At 57.5% G+C, this 23515-nt stretch overlaps 1 protein-coding gene across 14 annotated transcripts in view; it reads right to left on the bottom strand.

The window, feature by feature from the left end:
- DYSF (dysferlin) overlaps window positions 1–23515 on the bottom strand; it is a 269126-nt gene that overhangs the window by 149971 nt on the left and 95640 nt on the right. For all 14 annotated transcript variants that reach the window (XM_075931052.2, XM_075931053.2, XM_075931051.2 and 11 more), the window contains one exon: window positions 9966–10158. In XM_075931052.2, coding sequence (XP_075787167.2) covers window positions 9966–10158 — 193 coding nt within the window. The remainder of the gene's footprint in view (window positions 1–9965; window positions 10159–23515) is intronic.

Raw genomic sequence — 23515 nt, 5'->3', positions numbered from 1 at the left:
TAAAACGCCCTTGGCCATGGCAGCAGCAGGGTCTTGCTCCCTACAGGGACACGTGGCACAGGCCGAGCGCAGCAACCCAGGCCCCTTGCTACCGAAGATCCTGGCTTCACTTTAAGGAGCATCCTATAACCCAGGACACCGTCCCAGGAGCCACTGGGCCCCGAGACTGAGCTGCCAGACTCCCGCCTTTGAGGCCGGCGTTTGGGACGACCAAGTGGCCTCGGTGTGAAAGCCAGGCCTGAGAAAGTCACCGTGGCTTGGAAACTGGCTTGGAAACTGGAAATGAGCTAGCCTCTGGGTGGTCTCGTGCCTGCCAGGTGCGGGGTGAAGCCACGCCTGACCGCCAGCCCCGACCCAAACACGCCCAGGCTCCCGGAGGCCAGCTGGGGCCGCTGGACCTGCCCTGGATAAAGGGCTGATCCGAGCCTGCAGATTCCCCGGCCCTCCTGAACTGCAGGGACACGTAGGTCCCAATGTGGATGCCCCTCACTCATCCCGCTCCCCTCCCAAGAGCAGCCGAACGGACGGCTCCCACGGGCGAGGGATCCCAGTCCCCCCCGTGCAGGGGGTGGGTCTCGGGCAGGGGCTCTCACATCTCATGGCCCCGCCACCCGCTCCTGGCAATCAACACCCCCAGGGTGGGCGAGCCAGACCCTGACTGACCTGGGGGGGAAGAGGGAGGCCCAAGGACGTCAGCCCCGGGCCGGGGGCCTGTAATCTGAGTCCCAACATACGGGGCTGAACCCCTCAGGTGCTGGGTTCGGGCCCGGCAAAGCAAAGACAGACACGAATAGGGAGCCGCCGGGCATTCTGGGGCCCGAGCTACATTCTGAGACCCACGGTCTCAGGCCGACGGGCTCCGTATTTCAAGAGCTTGTGAGGGATGCAGCGGCCTTTGCCGTGGCCTTCTGCTCCAGGGTGACCTGTCCCCTGCGGGAAGTCAGCCGGCTTAGCCGCAAACCTTCGCTGTCTGCGTTGTGCATTTCTTCTGGGGTCGCCAATCTAGCCCAGCCGCTGCCTCCGGGGACGCCCCCCAGCACACCGCTGCAGAGCCCCGAGAGCCAGCACCTTCCGCTGCCCCGGATCTGCCCCGCCGCGAGCCTGGATCAGACCCGCTGACTTCACGGGCTCAGGGAAGTTCTTACCGCATCTGATTCCTGTTTGGGCTTCGTGTCATGTTGCTGAATTGGAGGGAAGCAGCCAGATCGCTGCTGCACCCCTGGGTGGGGGTGTTGGCCCCAGAAATTGGTGTGGGGGGAGCCATGTGGGGTATTGAATGGGAGATTATTGTTTGTTGATCTTATGTACGCTATTTATGTGAGTGTATAATGTCTGTGTGTGTAGGTAGGAATCTGGAATCTGTGTGGAAGCTGAATATTTCTGTGAATGTGGTTGAGCATGGCTATGGACAGGCTGAGTAGCGAGGCCCTGTGGGACAATGGCACTTGATGGCCCAAAGACACACCTAAAGCAGGAGGGCGGAGACCCAAGAGCTGCCAGCAGAGAGAGGCTGAGGACCAGGTGACCGGCTGATACCAGAAGAGGCCAGGAAGGGGATAAAAGAGGCCATGTGGTCGGTGCCATTTTGTTCTCAGCTCAGCACTTCATCCCAGAGGCAGCACTGCAGGGACTGAAGAGCCCGGAAGACCTGTGAACCCATCCTGATCGTAGGATGTGCAATAAGAACTTTTAACCAGCAGCTGCAACATCTCTGCTAGAGCCTGCATCGAGGACTGGGAGATTCGGTGCATGTAACGTACTGTACTTTAATAACCTTACTCTCATGCTTTTCTTTCTTGTAACAATAAACCTTTAGATATAGATTCTAAAGGATTGGCCCAGCGTGATTTGTGGTAAGGTCCAGAGGGTAAATTGACCAGGGATCTGTGGCTGGTTTCTTGGAACCGGACAGAACTTGTTCGGGGTAGGTGGGATTGGGTGCTAGGACCCCCCACCTGTGTATGAGGCCCGGGGCCATCTGGGGCATGGATATTGCTGGGGTGTCGGAGGGGTTTTGCTTGGGAGGCTTCAGGCAGGCAGCTGAAGCGCTCTGTGGGACTGGTGTGTGGCCTGTTTGGAGAGGTCGCCAGTCAGGGGGGCTGTAAGGAGCCCCGGATTTGAGCAATTCGCCCTGAGCGGACGTCCTCAGCTGTGCCCAGACACGGCCCGGTCCGTCACACTTAGCCACACTGGGAAATCAACCGGAACAGGGCAGGGGTGCAGAGGTGTCTCCGGCCCTGTCCCTCAACCTAGCGCTGTCTACGTCGGGGCATGGTTCAGCATAACTGTGTCACCCGGGGGGGTGGATTTTCACACCCTTACAAGACTCAGCGATGCCAGGCTTTCAGTGCAGACCAGCCCGTACGCCAGGAAAGCTACGGTGCTATAACGTCACTCCTCACCGTCTTGGAGAGGAACTTCCACGGATAGACAAGCTGTAGCCGCCCCCAGGCAGCCCAGCAATAGGAAGGCAAGCTAAGCATCTACTCCTGCTTGTGCATCAGCAACAGAACTGCTCACTATGTTCCCCCCCAGGCCTCCCTTCTCTGAAATGTTTTGCCCCTTTAACGATATCGTGGCATAATTAAAGGAGAACCGCCCTGCCTCGCTGGGACACAGTCCTACCAGGATGACGTGTGCTTGCACTAGTGTAGTGCACGAGAAGATGTATCCAGCGAGGCTCGGGTCTCGAACTCCAGGCTACGTCTAGACTGGCATGATTTTCCGCAAATGCTTTTAACGGAAAAGTTTTTCCGTTAAAAGCATTTGCGCAAAAGAGCGTCTAGATTGGCACGGACGCTTATCTGCAAAAGCACTTTTTGTGGAAAAGCGTCCATGCCAATCTAGACGCGGTTTTGCGCAAGAAAGCCCCAATCGCCATTTTTGCAATTGGGGCTTTTTTGCGCAAAACAATCCCGCGTTGTCTACACTGGCCCTCTTGCGCAAAAGCATTTGCACAAGAGGGCTTTCGCCTGAACAGGAGCAGCATAGTATTTCCGAAGAACACTGACAATTTACATGAGATCGTCTGTGCTCTTGCGGAAATTCAAGCGGCCTGTGTAGACAGCTGGCAAGTTTTTCCGCAAAAGCAGCTGCTTTTGTGGAAAATCGTGCCAGTCTAGACATAGCCCATGTGTGTTTGACTCTCCCCAACATAGAGATGTGTTGCAAACTTTCGCCAGCGGGAGGCGCCCAGCTTCACAAAATAAGATCCCGATTGCTCCGGTCCTTAACTCAAATACCTTCATGGGAATCATTGCTTTGGGGCTGGAGATGGGGAGGAGGGCTTCAGGGTGCAGGCTGAGAGGGGACAACCCCAGCCCTCTATCACCGCAGCAGCTTGGGGACAGCCGGGGGAGGGGTGCATGTCCCTTAGCTGGGGCAGGTCCCGGTTCATCTGCCCCCAACGTACCCCAGGCAGAGTGAGGAATGCAGCAAACTGGGCACTTTCCCCTTGTTCCCTGGCAGCCAGCAATGACCCCGTCTGAACGGGGGAAGGGAGGAGATGCGGGCTCAGCCCCCACCGCTCTAAAGGGTGCCTGGGGATGGGAGGGTGGGGGCTGGGGCAGTCCAAGATGGGAGCGGGAGCACTCCCAGCCAACACCTTTCACCTGCCTGGGGAGTCGGTCTCTTTTCAGTAGGGTTTTATGAGAACAGGGGCGGATATAGGGCGGGGCGGCCGCCCCGGGCCCCGCGCTTCAAGAAGCCCCGCGCATGCGCCGTGTCAAAGGGGGGCCCCGCAAAATTGTGCTGCCCTGGGCCCCGCAAAATCGTCATCTGCCCCTGTATGAGAAGGCAGCCCATTCCGCTAGTATCCCCCTTTGCTTCAACTAGAGGAGGGTGTATTGTATCTGGCAGCCCCTGGAAAGAGCTGAGCAGGCCCAGATCTCAAGGAAGTCCTAAAATACCTGGCTTCTAATGAAGCAGATGGCCTAGTGGGGACTATTAATTTCCAGACCATTGTCGGTTCCCCTGGTGGGTCGGTAACCGGCTGAGTCTCTCAGGGCGTGATTCTAAATTTTTTTTTAATTAAATTGATGGAGATTGCCTATCTCCTAGAACTGGAAGGGGCCTTGAAAGGTCATCAAGTCCAATCCCCTGCCTTCACAGCAGGACCAAGTACCATCCCCGACAAATTTTTGCCCCCAAATCCCTAAACAGCCTCTGCAAGGATTGAACTCACAACCCTGGGTTTAGCAGACCAATGCTCAAACCACTGAGCTATCCCTCAGCTTTGGAAAGGTATTCCCAGCATGCCTCAGTTTTGGAAAGGTCTACTGACAAACATGCCACACAGACACTCAGGAAAATGAATCATAACTAGCTAGCGGATTCGTTAAAACCCATTCAACTCCACTGCGGAGTTCCATTCAGAATGAAAACAGCCTAAATTCAATGTAACTTCGTCTGCTTCCAAAGTGAATACAACGAAACCAAGTTGAGACCATGTTAATTCTGAACAGGAGCATCCACACCGGGTTTTAATGAGATTTACCTAATCTAGTTCAATCTGTCATTTAGATGAAGGCCTGAGACATACTAGACCAGTGGTCTCCAACTTTTTTACACCCAAGATCACTTTTTAAATGACAGACCAAGCCAAGATCTACCGCCCCGCCCCTTCCTTGAAGCCCCGCCCTCTCTATTCTCCTCTTTTCCATCACTTGCTATCCCCAATCCTTATACTGCTACTTTAAAAAAAAAATTCACACCATTCCTCGCAGCTACTCATCTGTGCTGTTGCTCGGTGAGTAGCTGCTCCTCAAATGAGGAAATCTAATGTAAATGTACTGCGCAGGCACGCAGTTCAGAGAGGGCTCAAGAGCTACTCTTAGAGCCTCCGAGATCTACCGGTAGATCACGATCTACTGGTTGGTAACCACGGTACTAGACCATTAGATTGGCATAACTAAGTTGCTTACTGGTGTTAAAAAACAACTAAGTCCCTTTGTAGGCCGAAGGTCGATGAAGAATTCCTCCATCAGCCTAGCGACCATCTCTGGGGGAAGTGAATTTCCTGCAGAGATAGGAGAGTCCCTCCCATTGGGCATAGGCTGTTCTGAAAGGCTATGTCTAGACTACAGGTTTTTTTCAAAAGTGGCCTTTTTTCAAAGAACTTCACCTGCGTCTAGACTGCCGCCGCGTTCAAAATTAAATCGAAAGCACGCGGCGGTTTTTCCGACAGTGGTAAGCCTCGTTTTACGAGGAAGAATGCCTTTTTTCGAAAGAGCTCTTTCAAAAAAAGACGTTCTTGACCGCAAACAGAGTTTTTTCGAAAGAGAGCATCCAGATTGCCTGGGCGCACTCTTTCGAAAAAGTGGATCACTTTTTCAAAAAAGCTGTGGCTGTCTAGACGATCTCTTTCAAAAGAAGCGTGTAGCCTAGACATACCCAAACACTGCAAGGGAGATGCACAGTTACTGTGTTTCAAGTGTAGACACTCGCCAGAGAATATTGTGAAGACCAGGACTTTAACATGCGTCAAAAGAGAGCTAGATAGATCCATGGAGGTTAGGTCCATCAGTGGCTATTACCCAGAATGGGCAGGAATGGGCAGAGGGTAGGAATGGGTGACAGGGGAGGGATCACTTCATGATTCCCTATTCTGTTCACTCCCTCTGGGGCACCTGGTGTTGGCCACTGTGGGCAGACAGGACCCTGATCTGGACGGACCGTTGGTCGGACTCAGTCTGGCCGCTCTTAGGATATTGTGACGGCGCGTTGGGGTCCCCCGTCTCCTGCACCCCGAAATGGCGCAAACAGACTGCACCAGCCAGTGGAATTGAGGGTGGTTTACTGCTCCTCCAGCACAGCGCAGCACAGATGTAATCTGGTCACAGGAACTGGGCTAGGATGCCTCAGGCCCCCTTGAGATGGGGGAGACTGGGCCCCTAAACTCCAGCTCCTCTCCCTAGGCTGTCTCATCCATGCCCTCCGACAGCCAGCAACCAACTCACTCACTTCCAGCCCTGCCCCCCAGCCAAGGCAGCATTCCACCTTCCTTTGTTCCTCTCCATGGGGGGTGTCTGGCCACTGGTTTGCATAGTGACTCATCCTGTTTTGCTGGGTCGTGGTACCCACAGCAGCCAGTGGGGGTTCCCCCAGAGCCAGCAGCATAGAAACCAGCCAGGTACCCCCACTACGTCACAGTTCTCCCCCCTCCGAGAGCGAACTGAGCAGGGTCACTCCGCTCGTGACCTAGGGAAGTTCGGGTCCTCTGCGTGGGAACCCGCCCTGAGGACATGGGTGCTCCCCTTGACTCGGGCCGGCCGTGGCGAGGCCCCACATGAATTGGCTTCCCTCTGTCCACTCGCCGCCCCGCTCCAGGGTGACTGGCCCAGGCCTGTCCTCGGGGGTCACACCCACCCTTCCGCTGGCCTTGATCTCTGGCCGGGGTCTCTCGGGCCAGGGCCATGAGCCCAGCGAGCCTTCTCTGGACAGCCAGGGCGGCTTCCACCCCCGATGCTCCATCCAGGGAGGACTTCCCCTCCCATAACTCTCTCAGCAAGCCCAGAGGGTCCTCTATCTGGGGTAGAGACCCCCAAGCCGCTTTCCTCCTGTCTTGGGCCTTCCCGCCCCTCTGGCAGGAGTCACAGGACCGGCAGTACCGCTGCACGGCTGTAAAGATTCCCGGCCAATAGAAGTGCTGGAGCAGCTTCAGCCGGGTGCTCCGGATCCCCCGGTGGCCCCCAACGGGGACATCGTGGGCCAAATACAGCAGCTTGAGGCGATACTTTCGGGGGACGACCAGCTGCCGCTCTACCCTCCATGCCCTCGCCTTCCTGGGGAGGAGCCACTCACGGAACAGGAGCCCACGCTCCCGCAGGAATCTCTCCTGGCTACCTCTCCCCCGGGGCTGAGCTGCACGGAGGCCAGCCTGGTCCCTCAGCCTCTGCAAGGAGGGGTCTGCCTGCACCTCAGCCTGGAATTCAGCTGCTGAGGCAGGGATCGGGACCTGTCCCCCACCTCTGCCTAGGTCCGGAGTCCCAGCCTGGCTGGACCCCGTGTCCACTGGGATGGGACCCTGGGGACGCTGCCAGGAGTCCTTCCCTGGACCCACGTTGTCAGCCCCCCGCTGGCTCTGGCTCCGGGTAGTGACTAGAGCCCGCTGGGATTCATGGGGCCACTCCTCTAGGTCGTTCCCCATCAGCACCTCGGTGGGCAAGTGCGGGTGCACCCCCACTTCCTTGAGGCCTTCCTTCGCCCCCCATTTCAGATGCACCCTGGCTACAGGCACCTTAAACGGGGACCCGTCTATGCCCTTCAGGGTCAGCTGCGCGTGGGGTAGTATCCGCTCCTGGGCCACTATGTCAGATCGGGCCAGAGTCACCTCCGCCCCCGTGTCCCAGAAGCCCGTCACCTTCCTACCATCCACCTCCAGGGGTATGAGGCACTCGCTCCGCAGGGGCCGTCCTGCCCCCACCCGGTACACGGAGAAATCCGCCTCCTGAGAATCAGACCTCCCAGGGGAGGTGCACTGAGCATCCTTCCCCTCTCTCTGAGCTGAGGTTTGCCTGCCAGCCCCTGCCTCTGGGGCAGCCTGCCCTTCCTCCCGCCCCAGCCAGTTAACCCTGGACAGTCCCCGGTCCTGGGACCTGGTGCACTGAGCCCTCTTGTGGCCTTTTTGCCCACAGCGATGGCAAGTTAGGCTTTGGGCTGTCTCTGTCCAGGCCCTGGCTGGTTCTCTGGGGCGCAGACGACCTGTTCCTTGGTCTCGCCCCGTAGTTGACTCCCTCCGTCGCTCAGCCGAGATCCGGTCTCTGCGCGGTTCCCTTTCTCTCCGGGACTCCCGTTCACATCCGGACCGGCTCTCCGTGAACTCATCCGCCAGTCTCCCGGCCTCCTGGGGGTTCTCTGGTCTCCGGTCCTTGAGCCACAGCCTCAGTTTGGGTGGGCACGCTTCATAGAACTGCTCCATCATGACCAGCTTGAGCAGCTCCTCTGCGGTCTGGGCTCCAACTCCAGACACCCACTTGCGGCAGTATTGCGCCAGGCGGGAGGCCAGGTCCACATAGGTCTCCCGTGGCCCTTTCTGTACCCCCCGGAACTTCTTCCTGTATATCTCGGGGGTCAGCCCGAACTTGTGCAGCAGGGCCTCCTTGACTCGGTTGTAATCCCCTGGCTGTAGGTCCTCCAGCTGACTGAGCACTCCGGCCGCCTCCTGGCTCAGTGCGGGGATGAGCTCCTGCAGCCAGTCAGCTGGGGGAACCCGTTGCAGTCCACAGGCCCTCTCAAAGGAGCTGAGGAACCCGTCTATGTCACCCATGTCCTTCAATTGGGCCACCACGAGCCTCTCCAAGTGGCTGGCAGCCCTGGGACCTTGGGGCCCATCCGCACTTGGCGCAGCCGGTGCCCCGCCGGTTCTCCGCTCTGCCATGGCCAGCTCATGCTGTCGCTGCCTCTCTCGATCTTGGCGCTCCTTCTCTCGGTCCTCTACTTCCAATTCCCTGATCCGCAGCTGGATCTCCAGGCGCCGCAGCTCCCCTGGGCTGGCCCCTGCCCTAGATGGGCTACGGCTTGCAGGCCTCCCGGGAGACGCTGTCTCATCTCTCCGGTGGGTTCCAGCGCTCCTCCCCCTCTCTGAGCCTGACACACTCTCAGGGGGGGTCTGGCTGCTTCCCCTGGGGACAAGATCCTGGCCCTGTGGCTGGTCATTCTCTTCCAGCTGGGTAATCAGCTGGGCCTTGGCTGCTTTCCGCACAGGCAAGCCCCTCTCTCTGCACAGCCCCACCAGCTCTGCCTTCAAGAGTCGGGCGTAGGCCATCTGCCCGCTGGGCCCCTCGGTGCAGACTCACCAGTCTAGTGCTGCAGCGCCCCACGATTCCCAGGAACCGCTTCGCTCTGTCTCCAGCATGCCTGGCTCCAGGGCTCTTGCTTCTACTGCGCCTTGTCGCTTGCCGCTGGAAGCTCCATCCACGGGGTGCAGTGCATCCCACCCCTGACACCAGTGTGACGGCGCGTTGGGGTCCCCCGTCTCCTGCACCCCGAAATGGCGCAAACAGACTGCACCAGCCAGTGGAATTGAGGGTGGTTTACTGCTCCTCCAGCACAGCGCAGCACAGATGTAATCTGGTCACAGGAACTGGGCTAGGATGCCTCAGGCCCCCTTGAGATGGGGGAGACTGGGCCCCTAAACTCCAGCTCCTCTCCCTAGGCTGTCTCATCCATGCCCTCCGACAGCCAGCAACCAACTCACTCACTTCCAGCCCTGCCCCCCAGCCAAGGCAGCATTCCACCTTCCTTTGTTCCTCTCCATGGGGGGTGTCTGGCCACTGGTTTGCATAGTGACTCATCCTGTTTTGCTGGGTCGTGGTACCCACAGCAGCCAGTGGGGGTTCCCCCAGAGCCAGCAGCATAGAAACCAGCCAGGTACCCCCACTACGTCACAGATATATCTAGACTTCATGCTTCTGCCGACTGAGGCATGTAAATGAGACATACCGACATAGTCAATGAAGCGGGGATTTAAATATCCCTCGCTTCATTAGAATAAAAACGGCCGCCGTGTTGTGCTGGCTCAGCTGTTTGTCGGCACGAAGCAGCAGTCAAGATGGGGATCGGTCGGCAAGGAAAGCCTTTGCCAACTGATCCTGTAAACCTCATTGCACGAGGCATAAGGGCTTGGTCGGCAAAGAGTTTCCTTGCTGACGGATCCCCGTCTTGACTGCTGCTTCGTGCCAACAAACAGCTGAGCCGGCGCAACGCGGCAGCCATTTTTATTCTAATGAAGCGGGGGATATTTAAATCCCCGCTTCATTGACTATGTCGGTATGTCTAATTGACATGCCTCAGTCGGCAGAGGTGAGTAGTCTAGACATACCCTTTGGTTCTTATGACATCGCTAACATTCCCTCTACAGACCAATCCTAAGGAGTTGCTCCCAGCCAAGATGGCTTCCCTCAAACAAGCCCTGTTGGGAAAGATAAAACGCCGTCACAGCAAAAGCAATTCACCCTGCTGTTTACCTCCTTGGCCATAGCTTTTAGCCGTGAAAGCCAGTCCTCAGCCTGGTCCAGCACCGTCTGCAGATCTGAGTCCTCGTGCTTCAGGTTCACAGCTGCCTGGACAATCTGGCGCAGGTTGGTACTGCGGAATCGGTACAGGTACTGATCCAGATGGGTGCTGGCTGTCCTGTCGCTGGCATCGACGAGCGGCTGGCTGCAGATGGGGAGGAGGAGAAAGGAACACAGAGAACCAGGCCAGCGTTAGCCATGTGCTGCAAAACAGTGGCTGAGCTGGATTCTTCCTTTACAAACGGCTTCATACAAAAATAACAAGCCACCCAAGAGATATTTGGGGAGTGAACCAGCGCCAGGAGCAAGGACCGTTCAAACCACACTTACCGGCGCCCTGAGACCCTGTTGCAAAGCGGTCCAAAAACGGAGCAGTGTCCGAGTTGGAGCATCGCTACTTTCACACACACACGCGCATTCATACCCGTTGGCTCCGGCGGCAAGATAAACATTGCAGAAGCTCCGCCGCTCTTCGCAGCTTCGAAGAGTTTTCCGTTTAAAAGGCAATGATTTATGAGCTACCCTTCTGGACAGATGGCAAAACAAAAGTCCAACTGAAACAGAATGAGCGCTGGGTTCCTTTCCCGGCCTTTCTGGAGTGATGCTGGGCAAATCCTGCACTGTCTGTTTTCTTCCCCATCTAGAAAATGAAAAAGCAGGCAGGCAGACCGACAGGTCGTCTGTCTATTGCCCCTGTGACACACGACAGCTGGGGAGCGCTCTGCTCCCTCGTATTCCTGATCTGTTTGTGTAACCGCCACTAGGCGGATTTGAACCTATGACCTCAGGAGCTGAGTATAGGAGCCTCTATCCTCTGAGCTAAAAGCCAGCTGGCTCCTAGCCTGTGCTGTAGAGCAGCCGTGTCCAACCTGCGGCTCGCGAGCTACATGCAGCTCTTCCCCCCTTAAAGTGCGGCTTGCGAAGCTGCCCCTAGAAACGGCCCCTGGTTCCCTCCGTTCTCCGGCTGTCCAGCGCGGCAAAGCAAGATGGTGCTGGCCGACAGGAATCTGATGTGGCCAAAAAGCTAACCTGAGTTTTTTTTAAAGGGGCAGTGTCCTTTTTTTTTTTTTGCTCAACAACTCCCCTCCCCCCCGCTCTTTGCGCTATATGCACAACTATTTTGGCTCTTTGTCTATAACAGGTTGGCCACCCCTGCTGTAGAGGTCTCTTGGTATTAGCTGTTGCTGTGGTCTAGGTGCCACTGCATGGGACAGTGAACCACATGAGGTGTGTGGGTTACATTTGCACAGAGAGCATGTCATGTGAGGTGTCTGGGGAAAGGTTATGAACTGCTGAAGCCCGCTGTTCCATCTAAACATGGACAGCATTCATGCCCAGGCAATGATAAGCATTGTGTTGTCGGGCTATCACTAAAGGAAGCTGTGGGTTCGGGAAGAGCCCAGATACCCGCTCCTCAGAGATGACGACAAGGGAGATAACTACCACCATTGGCCAGCAGAGGAGTTACAATTCAGTGACTCACTCCTAAGGTTGCCAGATGGTTTAACCAAAAATACCTAACACACACACCCTCCCACCCCCCCAAAAAAAATCACCAAGGAAAAAATTCTGTTGGGAGTGAAAAAATAGGGGGGGGAACCAAAGTTGTTGAGCCAAAAAAAAAAGGACTCCAAGAGTTCTTAAGCCAAAAAAAATATATATAATAAAACAGCATTAAAACACTATGGCCCCTTTCAGAATATGTGCAGAGTCAGAATAGGGATAGGAACAGGGGAGAAGATGAGCACTAAGACCCAGGGAAGGCATTGCTTCCCCTTAGTCTTTAGGCTTTTTGCTGGTGGCCATTTTGTTTTCTTGTTCAAGCCAGAACTCAGCTTCCCTGTGGAACCAGGTAAGCAGGAGGTCTGGGGGCGGGGGGCTAGGGGTGTCGAGGGCCTGGGGGCATCAAGGGCCCAGAAGGCCAGGGGCTAGGCCCAGTTGCTGAGTGTGTCATAGGGTTGCCAGGTGTCCGGTATTTTTACCTCCTGGCCGGGAAAAAAAAAAAATCAGAAAATACCAAACATTTTAGGTGTCCGGTATTTTCTGGGGGGTTTTTTACCGGACAGGAGGCGAAAATACCGGACTGTCCGGGTCAATACTGGACACCTGGCAACTCTACTTACTCCCAGGAGACACACCAGGGAATTGCTTCACTTTGGGACTCAGCAAGTCCCACCAGATACGCCTGGACTTGGGTGCTTCAAGCATGTGGACTAAGGCTTTGCGGAGACCACATGCTTGGCCTTGTCTCCTCCACCTGACCAAAGCCACAAGCAACGAGGACACTGAGAAAACTGGAGACTGGTCCAGGTTCCACGGGTGAAACCTGCGTCCTTTGCACGTCAGCTTCCGGTGGGGTGAGAGAAACGGCTTCATCTAGTTGTTGCCCAGCCGAATAGGGTCGAGAGCATAGACTGCATGCTTATGGTTTATTTTGGCAACCTTTTGCTTATCCCTTATAATAACTTAGTCTCTCTTTTGTCGTCAATAACCTGTTTCTCTGTTCCAAAGAGTTTGCCTGACGTTGTAGTAAATCCGCTCCGATTTCACAAACAAGCGGGTGTCTGTCCACGTTGCATTGCTGCCGCGGTGACCAACTCATACGGGTGTATTTCGGCATGACACAGCTGTGAGCCAGGGGAAAGGGGGAGGTCTCGCTGGTGGCTGTCTCTGTGGGATTCGCGAGTGGCGCTGGGAGCATTCATGCCATTGGCTAGGCGCGGGCGCCACATGTGGGCCTGCTGAGTGACAACAGTGCCTTGCGGGGTCTGCTTCTTGTCACTCATACCGCATCAGGAGAGACAACCCAGGCTGGAGAACTGAGGCAGCCCAGCAGTCCCACAATCCCAGCCTGAACCTCAGGGATCATAGAATCATAGAACTGGAAGAGACCTCAGAAGGTCATCAAGTCCAGCCCCCTGCTCTAGGCAGGACCAATTCCAACTAAATCAACCCGGCCAGGGCTTTGTCAAGCCGAGATTTAAACACCTCTAGGGATGGAGACTCCACTACTTCCCTAGGGAACCCAGCCCAGCGCCTCACCACCCTCCTAGGGAAATAGTTTTTCCTAATATCCAACCTGGACCTCTCCCACCACAACTTGAGACCCTCAATCTCCCTCACGCTCTCCTCGGCGTGTGTAAATCATGAACATTGCTTAAAATCGGTGCTTTTTCGGGTACGGAAAAAGGGGCCGGTACTCCAGGGCAAGGTTGTTGAGCAAAAAGAAAAAAACCACGCCACACTGGGGGCCGAAATGCAGTCGTGGCCCCTTTAAGAGCCAAAACGCCGTGCCATGTGAGGAAAAAAAAATGCCGCTCGTCCTGAGCAGGCTTCTGTCAGGAGCCAAGAGGCCCCAGGAAAACAGGCGCCGGTACGCATGGGGGAAACGCCATTCCTTTTGTGTGTGTTAGGGAAATAGGTGGACAGTACGCCGTTCCGACAAAAAAATAATTCCCATGATGGGTGCCATCTGTGTGTGGGGGGGGGGGGGATTAATGCCATCTGTGTGGGGGGGGATTAATGCCATCTGTGTGTGTGGGGGGGGGATTAATGCCATCTGTGTGTGTGGGGGGGGGATTAATGCCATCTGTGTGTGTGGGGGGGGGATTAATGCCATCTGTGTGTGGGGGGGGGATTAATGCCATCTGTGTGTGTGGGGGGGGGATTAATGCCATCTGTGTGGGGGGGGGGATTAATGCCATCTGTGTGGGGGGGGATTAATGCCATCTGTGTGGGGGGGGGGGAGTAATGCCTCCCTCTAGTAGCCGTGCTCCCTATAGGCGGATGGGTCGGGTCGCTGGCAGATCCTCCCCTTGCCCCCAGAGGATTGCGGGCCAGCATTGCTACAGTAATTTCAGCCTGACAAACGTGATCACAGCGAATAAAAGGCGAAATGGCTGGCCAATGGCAAGTGTCGCTCACCAAACAGCGGGCCGAGGCCTACGCTGAGGGGTGCGAGGAGGCTCCGAGGCAAGCGTGCGGGAACCCCCGAAGCAGAGGACTCTTCCCCTTTATTCGGCTCTGGGGAGGCCACATCTGGAGGATTGCGCCCAGTTCTGGGGCCCCCACTACTCTAAGGATGTGGACGGTTTGGAGAGGGGCCAGTGAAAGGCGACCAAAATGCTGAGGGGGCTAGAACACATGACCTACGAGGAGAGGCTGAGGGATTTGGGCTTGTTCAGTCTGCAGAAGAGAAGAGTGAGGGGGGATTTGAGAGCAGCCTGCAACTCCCTGAAGGGGGGTTTCAAAGAGGCTGGAGAGAGGCTGTTCTCAGTGGTGGCAGATGCAGAACAAGGAGCAATGGGCTCAAGTTCCAGTGGGGGAGGTCTAGGTTGATATTAGGAAAAACGATTTCCCTAGGTGGGGGGGAAGCACTGGGCTGGGTTCCCGAGGGAGGGGGTGGAATCTCCATCCCTAAAGGTGTGTAAGTCTCAGCTGGACCAAGCCCTGGCTGGGCTGATTGAGTTGGGTTGGTCCTGCTCTGGGCAGGGGGCTGGACTCGATGTCTCCTGAGGTCTCTTCCAGTCCTGGGATTCTATGAGGAGGAGCTTTGCCACAGGATTGCTACACCCCACGCAGGAAGCGGGGATGGGCTGCAGAAGGCCCATCAAAACATGAAAGGCAGCGTTCCACCCTCCAGGCAGAATCAAGCAGAGACCCATAAAAAGGGGATTCCAGAGAGATCGTCTCTCTAGGCCGGGCCCCGGCTGCCCAAGAACGACAGGGAGCATTCTCGCTACGGCGACCTCCGTGTGCAAAGATTCTCAGAAGCGACAATGCCCAGCATGTCCAAGGCTTGGGGATTATTTCGATTTATGGACACTACCTCACACTGCTCACTTGTGGAGGGGTTTTAAAGGACTAATGGGCAAAAAAAAAAAATCGAGCCTCCAGCATACAGCAGGGAACGGTACGTCCAGAGCATTTCGGGATGCTATTTTATATTCATTGAAGAATGTTGAGTGGTTTTACATGGCTTTGGGGAGGGTTTTGGGGGGCAGTGTTTTTCTTTGCGGGGGGAATTGTGTGTTTGGTTGCTTTAGGTCCTATTAAAGGATTTTTCCCCTTTCTAGGTGAGTGCTCCTAATCCTGCTGAGCGTTCATTATTATATGAAGGAAGGCTGAAAGAATTGGGTTTGTTTGTTTAGTATGGAAAGGAGAAGACAGAGGGGACATGAGAGCAGCTTTCAAGTATCTAAAAGGGTGTCACAAGGAGGAGGGAGAAAAATTGTTCCCCTTGGCCTCTTTTGATAGGACAAGAAGCAATGGGCTTAATTTGCAGCAGGGAAGGTTTTAGGTTGGACATTAGGAAAAACTTCCTACCTGTCAGAGTGGTGAAACCCTGGATTAAATTGCCTAGGGGGGTTGTGGAATTTCCATGACTGGAGATATTTAAGAGCAGGTTGAACAGACACAGGACGAGCTAATTATGTATCTTTATTATATGTAATTAACATTGGCTGATAGCAGAGGAATGAGGCAATTCAGAAACTGTGGGTTCCATTCCAGGTTCCGAAGTGGACCAAGACTCTTCTACCTGTTTTCTCTATCTGGCATGGGGGGGGGGGGCAGGACTTGTACTCACACTGGGCACTACGAAAAATTATACAAACTTGCAGCCTCTGATAAGGAGTAGGACGAACGGGTAGTGTGGGGGTAAGAGCACCTGCAGCAGGACCCCAACCCTCCTAGGAAAGCCTTTGGGACAGCTGGTAACCTCATTTACCTCCCACACAAGTCGGGAGGGACGGAAAAGATGTTTGGGGCCACTCTCCTCTCCTGGTTCGGGGGCTGTCTCAGGGGGTTGGAACTGGGACAAGCTTCCAAAGAGACTGACTTTCACATGCAGGAGACTACAGGTCCCATTGACCCCTGGAACAGGGCATGATGGGTGGGACTGGTGGCAACTGCAATTGGGAAGAAGCAAAGCCCCAGGGCTGCAGTGAATGGGAAGGTCCCATTTCTCCCTCTTTTCCCAACTGCAGCATCACCTGGATGGGGCACCTCAAGCGCTTTTTCCCTGGCCCAGTGGCTGGTGGCAACTGTTTTTAACCTCCAACTGGCTATCTGGTTAATCCTGGTTCTAATCAGCCACCAGCTCTGACAGGAAACCAGGTCAATCCCCCCAGCTCTGACAAGCCACCAGGTCAACCCACACCTGTAACTAGCCACCAGGTCAACCCCCAGTTCTCCCTGGCCACCAGGTCAACCCACACCTGTAACTAGCCACCAGGTCAACCCCCAGTTCTCCCTGGCCACCAGGTCAACCCACAGCTGTAATTGACCACCAGGTCAACCCCCAGCTCTCCATGGCCACCAGGTCAACCCACACCTGTAACTGACCACCAGGTCAACCCCCAGCTCTCCCTGGCCACCAGGTCAACCCACAGCTCTCCCTGGCCACCAGGTCAACCCACACCTGTAACTGACCACCAGGTCAATCCCCAGCTCTCCCTGGCCATCAGGTCAACCCACAGCTGTAACTGGCCATCAGGTCAACCCCCAGCTCTCCATGGCCACCAGGTCAACCCACAGCTGTAACTGGCCACCAGGTCACCCTCAGCTCTCCCTGGCCACTAGGTCAACCCGCAGCTGTAATTGGCCACCAGGTAAACCCCTAGCTCTGACTGGCCACCAGGTCAACCTCCAATTCTCAAATGCCACCAGATCAACCTCCAGCTCAATTTGGCCACCAAGTCAAACCTCAGCTCCGATTGACTACCTGGTCAACTTCAGGGCAAAGCGCTAGGAAGTTAATTCCAAAGTGGCCACCAGGTCAACCCAGGCAGAGGAACAGCAGTAATCGCTCTGGTCATTTGCCCAAGGGCGACCAGACCCGAGATAGAGCGACGGCTGTTCCATTAACTTGCTCCAAGGAAATCTAGGGGCGCCCTCCCCTGGCAACAGAGTTTAGGACAGCACACTTAAACTGCTGGTCATGATGCTCCGGCCAGGTGGACCGACGGCTCCACCGTAGTCATGTGCCTCCCCTCTAGGCCCGGAAGCGCTAGTGAAGATGTGCACACCGCAGGGAAGGAATGGCGGCACGTGTGCTCCACACTCGTACACACGCGAGGCGCAGTGCGCAACACTCGGAAGCCAGCACGGACAAGAGCCGGGTTTATGTACGTGCCATCGGCTGAGTCCTGCCTAGCGAGACCGAAGCCCCAAAGACAAGTCTTAGCAACCCCACGCCGCATTCAAGGTGGAGAAACCCCGAAGGTGTTTCCCCCGGTCACCTGCCCTGCGGGAGATCCAGGTGACCCTGAGCTGGACAGCTTGGTTAAGGTGGGAGGTAGGGGGGGAAGGGGAAAGGGAAGCCGGTGTACTCTCGGGTCCAGAAGTACGCCAACCCTGCCTCCAACCAAGCTCAACATGCCCGGGTCGCCGAGCCTGTCCCGTCACTGACCAGCTCGTCAACATCATGACACTGCTCTGCAGGCACCCTCTGAAACGAGCCCAGTGGAAAAGGCAGCAGCCCCTGGGCCAGGGAGAAGTGGCTGGAGAGGCCCAGCTAGGCCATGCCGCAGTCGGGTAAGAGAGGCAGGCTTGGGCCCTTCGGGAGAACCAGCCGCCCTGCACACTGCAGCCCGGAGGCTCTGCCACCACCCCCCGGGGCACAGGGGCACAGGGGCACAGGGAGATGGTGGGGGAGGGTTTGGACCCCGCAGAGCTCGGGCACAAATCGTCACATTGTCAAAGGGGACGGGAAACATTTTGGAGCAGAAGGGGCCTGTCTGCAGCGGCCATAGGGACGTACTGAGACAGCTGTGGTGGGAGAAAATCCAAGAGGAGCAGGGCGCCCTATGTGTGGGGCACAGGCAGAATATTTGGGAGGTGGCGGGGGAGGGGTGGGGAGGAGTGGGGCGCTGCCTGTGTGGGGCACAGGCTGGCAGTTTGGGAGGTGGCGGGGAAGGGTGGGGAGGAGTGGGGCACTGTCTGTGTGGGGCACAGGCTGGCAGTTTGGGAGGTGGCGGGGGGGGAGGAGTGGGGCGCTGTCTGTGTGGGGCAGAGGCTGGCAGTTTGGGAGGTGGCGGGGGAAGGGTGAGGAGGAGTGGGGCGCTGTCTGTGTGGGGTAGAGGCTGGCAGTTTGGGAGGTGGCGGGCGAACGGGGGGGGAGGAGTGGGGCGCTGTCTCTGTGGGGCAGAGGCTGGCAGTTTGGGAGGTGGCGGGGGAAGGGAGGAGGAGTGGGGCGCTGTCTGTGTGGGGCACAGGCTGGCAGTTTGGGAGGTGGCGGGGGAGGGGTGGGGAGCAGTGGGGCGCTGTCTGTGTGGGGCAGAGGCTGGCAGTTTTGGAGGTGGCGGGGGAGGGGTGGGGAGCAGTGGGGCGCTGTCTCTGTGGGGCACAGGCTGGCAGTTTGGGAGGTGGCGGGGGAAGGGTTGGGAGGAGTGGGGCGCTGTCTGTGTGGGGCAGAGGCTGGCAGTTTGGGAGGTGGCGGGGAGGGGTGGGGAGGAGTGGGGCGCTGTCTCTGTGGGGCACAGGCTGGCAGTTTGGGAGGTGGCGGGGGAAGGGAGGAGGAGTGGGGCGCTGTCTGTGTGGGGCAGAGGCTGGCAGTTTGGGAGGTGGCGGGGAGGGGTGGGGAGGAGTGGGGCGCTGTCTGTGTGGGGCACAGGCTGGCAGTTTGGGAGGTGGTGGGGGAGGGGAGGGGAGGAGTGGGGCGCTCTCTGTGTGGGGCACAGGCTGGCAGTTTGGGAGGTGGTGGGGGAGGGGTGGGGAGGAGTGGGGCGCTGTCTCTGTGGGGCACAGGCTGGCAGTTTGGGAGGTGGCGGGGAAGGGGGGAGGAGTGGGGCGCTGTCTGTGTGGGGCACAGGCTGGCGGTTTGGGAGGTGGCGGGGGAGGGGTGGGGAGGAGTGGGGCACTGTCTGTGTGGGGCACAGGCTGGCAGTTTGGGAGGTGGCGGGGGAAGGGTGGGGAGGAGTGGGGCGCTGTCTGTGTGGGGCACAGGCTGGCAGTTTGGGAGGTGGCGGGGGAAGGGTGGGGAGGAGTGGGGCGCTGTCTGTGTGGGGCACAGGCTGGCAGTTTTGGAGGTGGCGGGGGAGGGGTGGGGAGGAGTGGGGTGCTGTCTGTGTGGGGCACAGGCTGGCAGTTTGGGAGGTGGCGGGGAAGGGTGGGGAGGAGTGGGGCGCTGTCTGTGTGGGGCACAGGCTGGCAGTTTGGAGGTGGCGGGGGAGGGGTGGGGAGGAGTGGGGCGCTGTCTGTGTGGGGCACAGGCTGGCAGTTTGGGAGGTGGCAGGGGAGGGGTGGGGAGGAGTGGGGCGCTGTCTGTGTGGGGCACAGGCTGGCAGTTTGGGAGGTGGCAGGGGAGGGGTGGGGAGGAGTGGGGCGCTGTCTGTGTGGGGCACAGGCTGGCAGTTTGGGGGTGGCGGGGGAAGGGTGGGGAGGAGTGGGGTGCTGTCTGTGTGGGGCACAGGCTGGCAGTTTGGGTGGTGGCGGGGGAAGGGTGGGGAGGAGTGGGGCGCTGTCTGTGTGGGGCACAGGCTGGCAGTTTGGGAGGTGGCGGGGGAAGGGTGGGGAGGAGTGGGGCGCTGTCTGTGTGGGGCAGAGGCTGGCAGTTTGGGTGGTGGCGGGGGAGGGGTGGGGAGGAGTGGGGCGCTGTCTGTGTGGGGCACAGGCTGGCAGTTTGGGAGGTGGCAGGGGAGGGGTGGGGAGGAGTGGGGCGCTGTCTCTGTGGGGCACAGGCTGGCGGTTTGGGAGGTGGCGGGGGAGGGGTGGGGAGGAGTGGGGCGCTGTCTGTGTGGGGCACAGGCTGGCAGTTTGGGAGGTGGGGGAAAGGGTGGGGAGGAGTGGGGCACTGTCTCTGTGGGGCACAGGCTGGCAGTTTGGGAGGTGGCAGGGAGGGGTGGGGAGGAGTGGGGCGCTGTCTGTGTGGGGCACAGGCTGGCAGTTTGGGAGGTGGCAGGGAGGGGTGGGGAGGAGTGGGGTGCTGTCTGTGTGGGGCAGAGGCTGGCAGTTTGGGAGGTGGCGGGGGAGGGGTGGGGAGGAGTGGGGCGCTGTCTGTGTGGGGCAGAGGCTGGCAGTTTTGGAGGTGGCGGGGGAGGGGTGGGGAGGAGTGGGGCGCTGTCTCTGTGGGGCACAGGCTGGCAGTTTGGGAGGTGGCGGGGGAAGGGAGGAGGAGTGGGGCGCTGTCTGTGTGGGGCAGAGGCTGGCAGTTTGGGAGGTGGCGGGGAGGGGTGGGGAGGAGTGGGGCGCTGTCTCTGTGGGGCACAGGCTGGCAGTTTGGGAGGTGGCGGGGGAAGGGAGGAGGAGTGGGGCGCTGTCTGTGTGGGGCAGAGGCTGGCAGTTTGGGAGGTGGCGGGGAGGGGTGGGGAGGAGTGGGGCGCTGTCTGTGTGGGGCACAGGCTGGCAGTTTGGGAGGTGGTGGGGGAGGGCTGGGGAGGAGTGGGGCGCTGTCTCTGTGGGGCACAGGCTGGCAGTTTGGGAGGTGGCGGGGGAGGGCTGGGGAGGAGTGGGGCGCTGTCTGTGTGGGGCAGAGGCTGGCAGTTTGGGAGGTGGCGGGGGAAGGGAGGAGGAGTGGGGCGCTGTCTCTGTGGGGCAAAGGCTGGCAGTTTGGGAGGTGGCGGGGGAGAGGTGGGGAGGAGTGGGGCGCTGTCTGTGTGGGGCACAGGCTGGCAGATTGGGAGGTGGCGGGGGAAGGGAGGAGGAGTGGGGCGCTGTCTGTGTGGGGCAGAGGCTGGCAGTTTGGGAGGTGGCGGGGAGGGGTGGGGAGGAGTGGGGCGCTGTCTCTGTGGGGCACAGGCTGGCGGTTTGGGAGGTGGCGGGGGAGGGGTGGGGAGGAGCGGGGCGCTATGTATGTCGGGTACAGGCTCGTATTGTGAGGACACTTCTCAATGGCGGGAAGTCCTGGCCTGTGTTGTGTGGGTCGTCAGACACAACAATCCCCGTTCTCCTTCTGGCCTTGCACCCTCGCGGTTATTTACATTGGATCCGGTAGGTTCCTGGGAGCAGAAGCTTCTCTTTGTTCTGTGTTTGTAAAGCACTTGGCACACACGTCGCTTTTCCGTGATCTGGACCTTGGGGCCCTACTGTTACATATTCTACATCTACAACAACCCAATACACAACACCGACCACAATATATATCAGGCCTGCTGACAGGGTGTTGGGGGGGGGGATATAGCAGGGCAAAGGCGCCTCTTCCCCCGGGGCCCAATGATTTAACAGTGCGCCAGCAGCTGATTCCCTGGGCCCTTTACCTCACCGCCAGAAGTCAAGAGTTGCACACGTAGAAGCAGGAGTACCAGCCTCCAACGGTGGCCCACTCCGAGTTCCATTTAGTGAGCCTTTACTAGTCCCCCTAAATCAAACTCCGGAAGATCAATCGCGGCAGTGTTGATCTTCCGCATAGTGAAGACATGGCCTTAATGGTCTGTCACATTACTGGATTTTGAGGGGAGCAGCCAGATCACTGCTGTACCCATGGGGGCAGGGAGGGGGTTGCCCCAAAAGTTGGTACAAGGGGGCCATGTGAGGTGTCAACTGAAAGCTTACTTTCTTCTGATGCTGTATATGCTATTCATGTAATTGTATAATGTGTGTGTGTGGAGTTATAAATATGGGCTCTGTGTTGATGCTGAAGGATTCTCTGTCTGAGGAAGAGCAATGGGCCGGGAATGTTTGCTCATGGACAAGCTAATGAGCAAAGCTCCAGGGAACAATGGACCTCTGGAGGCCAAAGACACACCTGGCCACTGGCCACGCGACTCCCTCCCGCTTGGAAGAAGCCAGGAGGGGATAGAAATATGTCATGTGGCCGACTCCATCTTGGTGCTCAGCTGAGCTCTTCATCCCAGAGGCAGCAGTGCCGGGATCGAGCAGCCGGGAAGGACTGTGGACCCATCCTGATGTAGGATGTTCACCAAAGACTTTTAAGTTATAACATCTCTGCTGCGAGCCTGCATGGAGAACTGGGCGATTCAAGGCATGTAATGTAGGATACTTTAACAACCTCACTCACGTGTTTTTCTTTCTTTTAGTAATAAACCGTTAGATGGTAGATTCTAAAGGATTGCCTCAGCGTGGTTTGTGGGCAAGATCCAGGGTGTAAATTGACTTGGGATCTGTGGCTGGTTTCTTGGAACCAGATAAAACTTGTTCGGGGAAGTGAGATTGGGTTCTCAGACCCCTCATCTGTGTGCAGGCCCGGGCCTGTCTGGGGCACGGAGAGCGCTGGAGTGTCGGAGGGGTTTTGCTCGTGAGGCTTCTGGCCGGCTAGACAGGCAGCTAAAGAGTTCTGTGGGAGTGGTGTGTGGCCTGCTTGGGAAGATCTCCAGTCTGGGGGCTAGAAGGAGCCCCGAATTTGAGCAATTCGCCCTGAGCGGATGCCCTCGGCTGTGCCCAGACCTGGCCTGGTCCGTCACATGGTCCCATTGTAGAGGCTAACCAGTGCCTTTTGACTTAGGCCTGCTGGCAGATACTGCTACAACGCACAGGACTCCCCGGCAGGTACCCGTGATCTGCCTCAGCAAGCCCATCCTTATGGCTATGATCCTAATTAGTGGTGCCAATTCTGCTTGCTTTTCAGCACACACGCCGGTGCGCCTCACTGCCTGAGTTCGGCCAATTTCTCTCCGCGCTGCAGAAGCCATTTACCGCAGGCGCTTAGCACAGGAGAGGAAGCCGAGCCAGAAGGAACCACTGGCTTGGCAGCTCTGGCAGCAACATATTTTCCCTCGTTTCATTGGATTTGTTTTGGAAGGAGCAGCTTCGCTGGAAACCTTAACTCCTGGGATTATCCTCAGGTCACGTATGGCACACACAGGAGCCATGGAATATTTACAGCCCTTACAACGGCTCTGACCTTTTCCACGGCGTGGCGGGGGCGAACACCTCCCTGGGGAGGCTTCAAATCACAGCAAGAGGGTTTTTCCAAGCGCATCCTTCAAGCTGGCAGCCCCCTGGATTGATGGAGCATTTCCTGAGCCGCAGACTTGGCTCATCAGCATGCCACACGCAGGGCATGTTATTCCATTCCATTCCCTGCCCCTGAAAGAACAAACTTCTGGCCAGGAAACAAATCCCGCAGGGCGTGAGTGAAAGCCGGAGGCTTCCCAACACCTTTGCTAGTGACCTACGTGCCTCCTCGCAACGAACAAGGAGGATCAAGTGGCTACAAGGCCTGCAGGAGGCTCCAGGGTCTCCTTTGCCGTGTCAGCAGAAAAGGGCCTGGGGACTGCAGTGGATGAGAAGCTGGAGATGAGTCAACAGGCGCCCTTGTAGGCAAGAAGACGAATGGCATATTAGGGGGCATTCGGAGGAATGTTGCCAGCAGATCCAGAGAAGGGATTATTCCCCTTTATTCGGCACTGGGAAGGCCACATCTGGAGTATTCCCTCCAGTTCTCGTCCCCCCACTAGATAAAGGATGTGGATGCATTGGAGAGGGTCCAGCGGAGGGCAACCAAACTGATGAGGGGGCTGGAGCACATGACCTATGAGGAGAGGCTGAGGGATTTCGGCTTGTTTAGTCTGCAGAAGAGAAGAGTGAGGGGGGATTTGAGAGCA

Source organism: Pelodiscus sinensis, chromosome 4, assembly GCF_052426305.1.
Source record: "Pelodiscus sinensis isolate ZL-2025 chromosome 4, ASM5242630v1, whole genome shotgun sequence".
Lineage (NCBI taxonomy): Eukaryota > Metazoa > Chordata > Testudines > Trionychidae > Pelodiscus > Pelodiscus sinensis.
The sequence above is the reverse complement of the archived record's forward strand: the minus strand, read 5'-3'. Positions and strand labels throughout refer to the sequence as shown.